Below are 10,319 nucleotides of genomic sequence, written 5' to 3'. Positions count from 1 at the left end.
CTAATATGGTGCAACCCTGTCTCCACTAAAAATACAAACATTACCCCAGCATGGTGGCATGCACCTGTAGTCCCAGCTACTCAAGAGGCTGAGGCAGAAGAATAGCTAGAACACAGGAGACTGAGGTTGCAGTGAGCTGAGATCATGTCACTGCACTCCAGCATGGGTGACAGAGTGAGATTGTGTCTCAAAACAAAAACAAAAACAAACAAACAAAAAACTTTAGCTTGAGATCAGCCTTCTCTTCTATTTTTTTTTTTTATAAATGTAGATGCTATGTTGCCCAGGCCGGCCTCAAACTCCTGGGCTGCAGTGATCCTCCCACCATGACCTCCAAAAGTGCTGGGATTACACCTATGGGCACTGCACCTAACTTTAACTTTTTTTACATAAAAAATAATACAGGATTGTCTTCCAGAGCTAATAAATATGTTCAAAGAACCACAACCCCATTAAGAAAAAATGTTACTTCACAGCAAATAAGCAACCTAAGACCAACATGATCACACTCTCTCTGAAGGTGAGAAAACTGTCTTTATTACATTTCCCTGAGAGACGCACTGCACTGTTCTCTTGAGAACACACAGCTCATGTCCTCCTGTAAAACACACATCCTCCTTAAAATAACGTACAAACATATCAATACAAGGCAAAAAATTACATCTGAATTCTCACATTTCAAAAACATACACTTAACATCAAATAAAAATGTATTTTCAAGAATTTAGGGGAACTGCCATGTAGCTATAAAGGTAATATGTTAAGTAAGTATCGTAGATAAAAACAGTGCTTCCTTTGGCACCACAGGTAATGACACATACAAAGGTTTAAAGATAAAAGATTTAGGATTAAAAGAATCCTCTCCTAAAAAGGAAAACAAAATTACATTTTTGTGTACATAACAGCTATAGCTGTTTATGAACTTTATAGGAACAACATCTATTCAAAATACCAGGATTTCCACTATTTAAAATAAATGCAGTAATCATTCGTTGCTCATCTTTTTCACATAAACCTATAAAATGTATAGTATATATTAGACAAATTAGTATATATCTAAGACATGTTAAAAATCACAGCTGAATTCTCACCATTCAGTAAGGAACACTAAATAGCAAATAAAATTTTCTATTACAAGAATTTAAGGGAACTACCACACAGCTATAAATATAGTAGATTACCATGTAAGTATCTTGGATAAAAAGAGTGCTTGCTTCAGAAGCACATATAATAATAGATAAAACAATTTAAAGACAATAGATTTAGGATAAAAATTCTTTCTTAAAAATGAATATTATATTTATGTATATATAACAGCTATAACTCTCATCAAAAAACTCTAAAGGGATGGCATGTTTTCAAAAGTACAACAATTTCCAAACTATTTGAAATAAGCATATTAATAATTCCATGGCCAACATTTTCCAAACAAAACAATAAAATGCATAGTACTTGTTAAGCTATCTGTTACAATCCTATGGCACTCATATTTTACAAATAATTCCGTGCCAATCTGAGCACCTGTACTGTGCCTTGAAATGCTCCTGGACTGTGGCAACCAAGTCCATAGGAAACAGAACCTCCAGGTTCCACCCCAGGGAGGCTGGAATTCAGCAATATAAAAAAAGGGAAGTGGAGCTGCAGGAAAAGGTGGAACCAGAAACACCCCTGGTTTCTCACTGTCCTCCACAGAGGCTTAGAAGTACCCCCACCCACCCCTGATCCTAGAAGGACAGCAGGATCACTCTATTCATCTCCTTCTAGAACAATCCAGGTTCTTCTAGTTGATCTGCACAAATGGCTGCTCTCGTCCTTAATGGTGTCTGCCACTAGCATTGGAGTAAACTTGCTGCTGAAAACCCACATCTTCCCTGGCTGGGCCTGGTGTTCTGGAAGTGAGAGAGAGAGAATGTCATATTTCAAGGAGGCTGTTCTCTAGACAGGAGGTTATTCACATCCCACGTCAGTTCTAACTAGAGTTCAGAGCAATTGATCAATCCAATTTTATCTCCTGCCCTTCATTCTCTACCCTGCTTCTGAACCATCGTGTTCAATTGTGATATTGACACTTCGGTGACCCTGACTCCAGAACTCACTGAATACACCCACGGTCAGCCCCAGTGATCTGCTTCAGAGCAAGGACTTTGGGTGGGTCTGCCTGAGGAGTAGAGCACCCTCAGAGAATGTGGCTTTGGACTTTATCACACCTGGGACCTTTTGTGTCCCTTAAGATGACTGTAACCATGCTAGCTATGTTTCTAATGTGACAACATCACAAACCACCAGTCCAGAGCCTAATCCATAATCTCACTTCCTAATGGTTAAGGCTCATGCTGAGTCCTCAGTGTGATTAGCTGCACAAGATGTAAATCAAATCTTCACTAAGTCCTCCACCTGCATCGGTAACTCAAGTGCTTCAATCACAATGAACCTCCGGAACTCAGTATTTATGATGATTTTTGAGACATGGTCTCACACTGTTGACCAGGATAGAGTGCAGTGGCAAGATCAGCGTTCCCTGAAGCTCCAAACTCCCAGGCTCCAGAGATCCTCCCTCTTTAGCCTCCTAGAGATGCCTCCCACATTGCCCAGATGATTTTTTTTTTTTTTTTGAGACAGAGTCTCACTCTATCGCCAGGCTGGAGTGCAGTGGTGTGATCTTGGCTCACTGCAACTTCCGTTTTCCGGTTTACAGCAATTCTCCTGCCTCAGCCTCCTGAGTAGCTGGGACAACAGGCAAGCACCACCACGCCTGGCTAGTTTTTTGTGCTTTTAGTAGAGACGGGGTTTCTCTCTACTGTTGGCCAGGATGATCTCGATCTCTTGACCTTGTGATCTGCCCGCCTCGGCCTCCCAAAGTGCTGGGATTACAGGCATGAGCCACCGCCTGTAATTTTTGTATTTTTGTGGAGAGGGGATCTTGCCATGTAGCCCAGGCTTGAAGCTGGATCAAGCAATTGGGTTCCTCGGATTTCCTAAATAGACCACAATATTCTGCCTTTATCCTGGAGGATGCAGATGTACCTTCCCTCAGGCCGATGACCTCAGGCCTCCACGGTCCCTGGAGCACTAGGAAGGAGGGTGCGATCTCGAGTCCACACCCAGTGCTCTGGGTCATAAGCCTGGATCTGAAAAAACAAATACCCCTTGAGAAGATGGGGACTCCCCAGGATACCCCTCCCTCCCCTCATCCAGCCTCCAACCCACCTGATTCCTTCCCACCTCCTCCACCTCTTTATGCTCCACTCACCTCCTCCAACTCCTCCCGGGAAACCCAAGTTCTCCAGCGCATGGAACAAATGAACTGGAGTCGAAGCTTGTGGAACAAGGGTCGCTGGGAGTGGTTCTTCCCGTACAGGAAGTAGAACATGTCTTGTTTGGGGGCCTGGTTATCCTCCTCCATGTCATTGGCCAGGTAGCTGGGGGCAGAAATCAGGTTGCTGCTCAGGGGCACCACCAGGAGAGACCTCTGAGGTCAGCTTTCCAGAGAGGAGGGCAGGGCACCGTCCTCAGCTCAGGACTGGCACTCACCCTGCAGACAGCCATTCCTTACTCAGGAGGGTCTTTCTGGACAGAGATCACCTTCAGGGTGGAGACAAAAACCCAACTGGTAGCCGAGAGTGGTGGCTCAAGCCTGGAATCCCAGCACTTTGGGAGGCCGAGACAGGAGGATTGCTTGAGGCCAGGAGTTTGAGACAAGCCTGGACAACATAGCAAGACCCTTGTCTCTATTAAAAATGTTAAAAAACTGGCCGGGCATGGGGGCTCATGCCTGGAATCCCAGCACTTTGGGAGGCTGAAGCGGGTGGATGGCTTGAGGCCAGGGTTTGAGACCAGCCTGGTTAATATGGTGAAACCCCATCTCTAGTAAAAATCAAAATCAGCCTGGTGCAGTGGCACAAGGCTTAGTTCTAGCTACTCAAGAGGTTGAGGCACAAGAATGGCCTGAACCCAGGAGGCAGAGATTGCAGTGAGCCGAGATCAGGCCACTGCATTCTAGCCTGGGAGACAGAGCAAGACTCTGTCTCAATAAATAAATCAATAGGCCATGTGCAGTGGCTCACGCCTGTAATCCCCACACTTTGGAGAGCCAAGGCAGGCAGATCACAAGGTCAGGCGATTGAGACCATTCTGTTTAACATGGTGAAACTCCATCTCTACTAAAAATACAAAAAATTAGCCGGGTATGGCAGCGTGTGCCTGTAGTCCCAGCTACTCTGGAGGCTGGGCAGGAGAATTGCTTGAACTGGGGAGACAGAGGTTGCAATGAACCGAGATCATGCCATTCCCCTCCAGCCTGGGCAACAGAGCTAGACTTCATTTCAAAAATATTTTTTTAATAAATTAAACAAATGAATAAATAAATAACTGTCCAGGTTTGGTGGCACAGCCCTGTAGTCTGAGCTAATCAGGAGGCTGAGGTGGGAGGATGGCTTGAGCCCAGGATATGGAGGCTGCAGTGAGCTATGATCTCACCACTGCACCCCGGCTTGGGAGACACAGCAAGTCTCTGTCTCAAAAAATAATAATAATAATAAAATAGGATACATTGACATTTTGCCAAACCCTGCCTTCTACAAGCATCTAGTCTAATGGGACTGAGAGAAATCAGGACAGATCACCTAATCCCAATATCATATTATAATAGGATGTAACTGGAGCACTGTGGGCGTGCAGAGGTGAGAAGATGAGAGCAGGCACCACAGAGGCTGTGGGGTGAACTGACTTCAAGGAATGGGTCATTCTCTTCAAAACCACATGTGTGCAGGACCCAAGATGGAAAACACAAATGCAAAGTTGAGCGGCGGACATTTGGAAGGAGTAGTGAAACTGAGCCAGGAAACACCGAGAGCATGAGCCGGTTTGGCTGCAGAGAGATTGCAGAGAGGGTGGAATTGGCACTGTGGACCTGGCCTCGATTTAGAAAGACATCAGCCAAGGAAGCTGTTCAGGTGGGCAGTGGGGGCATCGGACCTGTGCTTTTAAGAGATGTTCAGGCTGCACTAGGAAGCCCCCTGGCTTGGGGAGAGGCTCCAGGAGGCCCCAGCAGGGAGCACCTGACAGTGGATTTGAGTGATGTGAGGGGACCTGAACTGTGGCCTCTGTCATGGGAACGCAGAGGAGGACGATGAACAATTGCATTTGGGGTTGAAGTGTAAAGGAGAAAAACAGAAGAACCAGAAATGGCTGGTGCTGGGGGAGCCTCATGTCCACTCTTTTTCCTCTTCCGTTAGGAGGGGATTATGCTTCCTTTTGTTTTATTCTTTTATTTTAAACTGGCTTTTCAGTTTTTTTGTTTGTTTGTTTGTTTCTGAGAAAAAGTCTCAGTCTGTCACCTAGGCTGTAGTGCAGTGGCTCAATCTTAGCTTACTGAAACCTCCGCCTCCCGGGTTGAAGCCGTTCTCTTGCCTCAGCCTCCCTAGTAGCGGGGATTACAGGTGCACACCACCATGCCTGGCTAATTTTTGTATTTTTTAAGTAGAGACAGAGTTTCACCATGTTGGCCAGGCTGGTCTTGATCTCCTGACCTCAGGTGATTTTCCCACCTTGGCCTCCCAAAGTGCTGGGATTACAGGCGTGAGCCACCTCACCCAGCCTGAGTTTGTTTTTAGGTGGAACAGTCTAAGAACACCTTTAGTATAATAGTATAATAACTATAACGCATAGTATAATCCTGCCTTTTTTATACACAGAGTAAAGAGGACAAACAGGTGAAAGAATAAATGAAAGTTTCAAATCCCACTTCCCCTGCTGACCCAGGGTGTTGGATATTGATGGATAGGAGGAAGCAAACCACTCACAGAGCCAGGAAGAAATGAATGCGTCGGTATTGCCAGGAGAAGAGGCCGGCGCGGCTAAAATACGCTATGACCATTGCCAGGAGGTACTGATGGAGAGAAAGGAACAAAGAGAGGGAGGGGTCACATCTTGGAAGAGGAAGATCGTGGAGATGAGGGAATGGGAGACTGGGGAGGGGTTGCCCATCAGAGAAGGGACCTCAGTGTTGGGGTGACTGTGCTTATTTGGAAACTGCGGGGTTGAGGGCTATTGCAAATCCAAGAAGCTAGAGGAAGGGATGTTGGTGGTGCTCCCAGGATGGTGAGCTCTGATGGGATCTTTGAAGGGAGATGTCCAGGTTGCCTGGTGTCAGGAGGGTCTTTGTGTGCCAGGCAGAGAACTGTCCCAAAGAGCTGAGAGTAGAGGGGTCAGGAGCTTCAGGGCTGCAGCTAGACTGTGGCCCAAGGCTCAGATCCCAAAGGACCTGTAGGAGAGGCAAGGGCCACTCATTCACTCTGCAAGAGACCAGCAGAGTCCCCAGGGAGATGCTGACAAATCATAAAAAGACTGAGAATAGCCAGGAGTAATGGCTCAAGCCTGTGACCCCAGTACTTTGAGAGGCCGAGACAGGAGGATCATGTGAGCCCAACAGTTCAAGAACAACCTGGGCAACACAGTGAGATCCTGTTTCTACAAAAATTAGTCGAGCATGGTGGCATGTGCCTGTAGTCCTAGCTACTCAGGAGACTTTGGCAGGAGGATTGCTTGAGCTCAGGAATTAGAGGTTGCAGCAAGTTATGATCATGCCACTGCACCCTATTCTGGGGAGCAGAGCTAGACTGTTCCTCAAAAAAAAAAAAAAAAAAAAAACAAAAAAGGCGGGCACTAAGACTCAAGACCATGGGAGCTGGCCTGGCACAGTGGCTTGTCTATAATCCCAGCACTTTGGGAAGCCAAGGATGGCAGATCACCTGAGGTCAGGGATTGAAGACCAGCCTGGCCAACATGGCAAAATCCTGTCTCTATTAAAAACACAAAAATTAGCCAGGCATGGTGGTGCACACCTGTAATCCCAGCTACTTGGGAGGCTGAGGCAGGAGAATTGCTTGAACCTGGGAGGTTGAGGCTGCAGTGAACGAAGATCATGATACTGCCCTCAGCCTGGGCAACAGAGTGAGACCCTGTCTCAGAAAACAAACAAACAAACAAAAAAAGAACAAAAACCCTAAAGACTGGGAGCATCAGGTGGGAGGTGGTGGAGGGAGAGAGGAGTGGAACTGTGCATGTGGAAGCTGCACCCTCCCCCAGGCTGTGTGTTGGAGCAGGAACACAGTTCCCTGGAGAACAACCTTACCTTGTCCGATAACCTCAGATCTTTGTCCCAGGCCAGGAATTTTTTAACAACAGGATCCTCTGTGATTAGAGAGCAGACGCTAGCATGAGAAGTGGAACAGAGTTTCCGTGGGAGCAACAGGGCAGCAAGGAGAACTGTGCCTCCCTGGGGACAGTCTCAGGATTGTGGCCACAGGTAAGGTGGATGGATAGGAGAGAATGACTTTCACTGGTTAAGGGAGAGAGGCTCCCACTCTGAGACTGCCCTGAGAAGAGGTTGAAGGAGGCCCTGGGTGTGTGAATCTATAGGATGTAGAGCTGGGAAGAAGCCTGGATGCCCTCCCCGCAGACATGCAGGGACCACTGCAGAGTCACAAAGTCATTCCCATCATTTTATCGTGAGACAGTCACATCAGGGTGTGACCATGGCCTTGTTATCCCCCTCTACAGATGGAGACAGTTAGGGTTAGAAAAGTCAGCACAAGGCCGGGCGTGATGACTCACATCTATAATCTCAGCACTTTGGGAGGCTGAGGTGGGCAGATCACAAGGTCAGGAGTTCAAGACCAGCCTGGCCAACATGGTGAACCCCCTTCTCTACTAAGGATACAAAAAATTAGCCAAGAGTGGTGTCATGTGCCTGTAATCCCAGCTACTCAGAAGGCTGAGGCAGGAGAATTATTGAACCCGGGAGGCAGAGGTTGCAGTGAGTCCACATTGTGCCAGGCACCCCAGCCTGGGTGACAGAGCAAGACTCTGTCTCGAAAGAAAAAAAAAGTCAGGAAGAGACATTAAGTTTCAGAAGGCACAGCTGAAACTGCTTTGTTTTCTGATTTTGTTTTTCTTTATCTTATTTCTATTTATTTATTGGAGACAGAGTCTTGTTCTGTCACCGAGGCTGAAAAGCAGTGGCACAATCTCAGTTCACTTGCAACCTCCGCCTCCCAGGTTCAAGCGATTCTCCTGTCTCAGCCTCTGGAGTAGCTGGGATTATAGACGTGTGTCACCACATCTGGCTAATTTTTATATGTTTAGTAGAGACAGGGTTTTGCTATATTGGTCAGGCTGGTCTCACCTGACTTCAGGTGATCCACCTGCCTCAGCCTCCCAAAGTGCTGGGATTACAAGCATGAGCTACTGTGCCCGGCCTTTGTTTTTCTTCTGAGACAGGGTTTTGCTCTGTCACTCGAGCTGGACTGCAGTGGTCATAACTCACTACAGCCACAAAATCCTGAGTTCAAACGATCCTCTTGCCTCAGCATCCTAATGTGCTGGGATCTCAGGCATGAGCCACTGCAACTGGCCTGAAACCCAGCTTTCTTATCCCAGTCACAGACCTTTATCAAGTCCAGCCAAATCCTCGATTGCCTCCTAAACGTCCCTCCTGAGTGATCACTTCTGAGTCCTCCCGAATGCAGAGCTCACCCACTGGGGTTGGGTGGGGGAGACATATTTCTCCCATGGAAAAAGTATGGTTACGGGAAGTTTCTTCTTTTTAAAAGAATGGGATTGGAGGTGCTCTCTGGGGTGTCCTACCGAGCAGCCTGTTGAAGGCCTCGTGGTGTTCAGGGAGCACGGGTGACACTCGCCGCCGCTTCAGCTTCATTTTGAGGCCGTGGAGAGACTCCACCACCCAGGTCTCCTCAGGCTCAGGGTCGTGCGACTTCTCTGGCTCCTCCTCCGGCTCCTCCTCAGATTCGTCTGACCACTCCCTCTTCCTTTTCCAACAAAGGGACCTACGTGGGGGGCTGATATCTACCCAAGGGACTGAGTAAAGAAAGCAAGCCATCATGTAACGCTTCTACAATTGATCACCTTAGACCCCAACTCAAAACCCCAAACCGCTCTCCACCCTCCCCGGCCTCGCAGACTGTCTGCTTCTGCACGTCTTTCTCCTTTGCGGAACCCAACGTGCCTCTCCTTCTCCTCCCCATTCTTCCATCGCTCTGTCCTCAGAAGGTGTCCTCATTTCCTCATTTCCTTCCCTGGTCCCTGGCTCTGTGTGTCCCCCACTTCCCCCAGCCTTTTCTTTTTTAACAGTATCTTGCTTTGTTGCCCAGGCTGGAGTGTAATGATATGATCTTGCTCACTGCAACCTCCGTCTCCCAGGTTCCAGTGATTCTCCTGCCTCAGCCTCCCAAGTAGCTGGGATTATAGGTGCCTGCCATAATGCCCAGCTAATTTTTGTATTTTTGGTAGAGACGGGCGTTTCACCATGTTGGCCAGGCTGGTCTCAAACTCCTGGTCTCAAGTGATCTGCCTGCCTCAGCCTCCCAAAGTGCTGAGATTATAGGTGTGAGCCACCGCACCTGGCCTGAGTCCCTCCTTTCTTTCCACACATTCTCCTCGAGTGCTCCCTTTTTTTTTTTTTTTTTTTTGAGACAGGGTCTCACTTTCTCACCCAGACTGGAGTGCAGTGGCACGATCTTGGCTCACTGCAACCTTCACCTCCCAGGCTCAAGTGATTCTCCTGCCTCAGCCTCCCAAGTAGTTGAGATTATAGGCACGTACCACTACTGCCCAGCTAATTTTGTATTTTTCGTAGAGATAGGGTTTCACCATATTGGGCAGGGTGATCTCAAACTCCTGACCTTGGGTGATTTGCCCACCTCGGCCTCCTAAAGTTGAGGGATTAGAGGCGTGAGCCACTGTGCCCAGCCCCCTTCCTTCTTCTTAGTCAGTCCTCTCCCAACTCTTCTTCCTCTAGTCCCCTCACCTGATGGTTCTGGCACTTCATCATCCAAAATCTCTGGGAGGGAGTATCCCGAGGTGCTAGGCTGGGGGCTCTGGTACTCATCCTGGGGATGTGGTTGAGGGCTGGCCATGATCTCTGCCAAACTCTGTTCCCTCCCACAGAACCTAGTCCCTGTTCTGTCCAAAGCCTTCTTCCAGACTCTATAGGACCCAGAAGAGTGCGTTCTCTCAAGTCTGGGGAGAAGTCAGGAGTGGAGAACAGCTCTGAGAAGTTGCTGTTATCCACCTGAGCTCCTGAGTAACCATGGAATCCCATCCTTCCAATCAGGGAGGTTGGAATCTCTGATGTCATTGGTTGTGCCAACCTGGCAACTAGTTTGAAGAAAAACACGTGTAACTGACAGACTGGTCTCCTGTCCTGGAGATCTGGGGTGAACGGTGTCTCCTGCCACTGTCCCAACCTCAGACCATTGTCCAAAAGCATCTTCAGGGTCTCTGCATCCCTCTCTTCCCTG

At 47.8% G+C, this 10,319-nt stretch overlaps 1 protein-coding gene across 1 annotated transcript; it reads right to left on the bottom strand.

The window, feature by feature from the left end:
• Positions 1-515: 515 nt before the first annotated feature.
• LOC118150565 (speedy protein E4-like) lies at positions 516-10,070 on the bottom strand. Its single transcript, XM_035288795.3, has 7 exons — positions 9,827-10,070; positions 8,647-8,877; positions 7,133-7,191; positions 5,802-5,887; positions 3,251-3,419; positions 3,025-3,128; positions 516-1,889 (listed from the first exon to the last, which is right to left on the bottom strand). The coding sequence occupies exons 1-6, from the start codon at positions 9,933-9,935 to the stop codon at positions 3,045-3,047; spliced, it is 738 nt and encodes a 245-aa protein (XP_035144686.1). The 5' UTR covers positions 9,936-10,070; the 3' UTR covers positions 516-1,889; positions 3,025-3,044.
• Between the last annotated feature and the right edge of the window lie 249 nt (positions 10,071-10,319).

Source organism: Callithrix jacchus, chromosome 2 (assembly GCF_049354715.1).
Source record: "Callithrix jacchus isolate 240 chromosome 2, calJac240_pri, whole genome shotgun sequence".
NCBI lineage: Eukaryota > Metazoa > Chordata > Mammalia > Primates > Cebidae > Callithrix > Callithrix jacchus.
Note: the sequence above shows the minus strand (reverse complement) of the source record. Positions and strands in the feature narration are given on the sequence as shown.

What these genes read in the sequence shown, in the direction of transcription:
- LOC118150565 (XM_035288795.3), bottom strand. Translation starts at nt 9,935, where the DNA reads ATGGCCAGCCCTCAACCACATCCCCAGGATGAGTACCAGAGCCCCCAG. An exon ending in ATCTGAGGTTATCGGACAAG is followed by an intron (nt 5,888 to 7,132) that starts GTAAGGTTGTTC and finishes TCTCTCCATCAG; the next exon opens with TACCTCCTGGCAATGGTCAT. An exon ending in CCCGGGAGGAGTTGGAGGAG is followed by an intron (nt 3,129 to 3,250) that starts GTGAGTGGAGCA and finishes TTGTTTTTTCAG; the next exon opens with ATCCAGGCTTATGACCCAGA.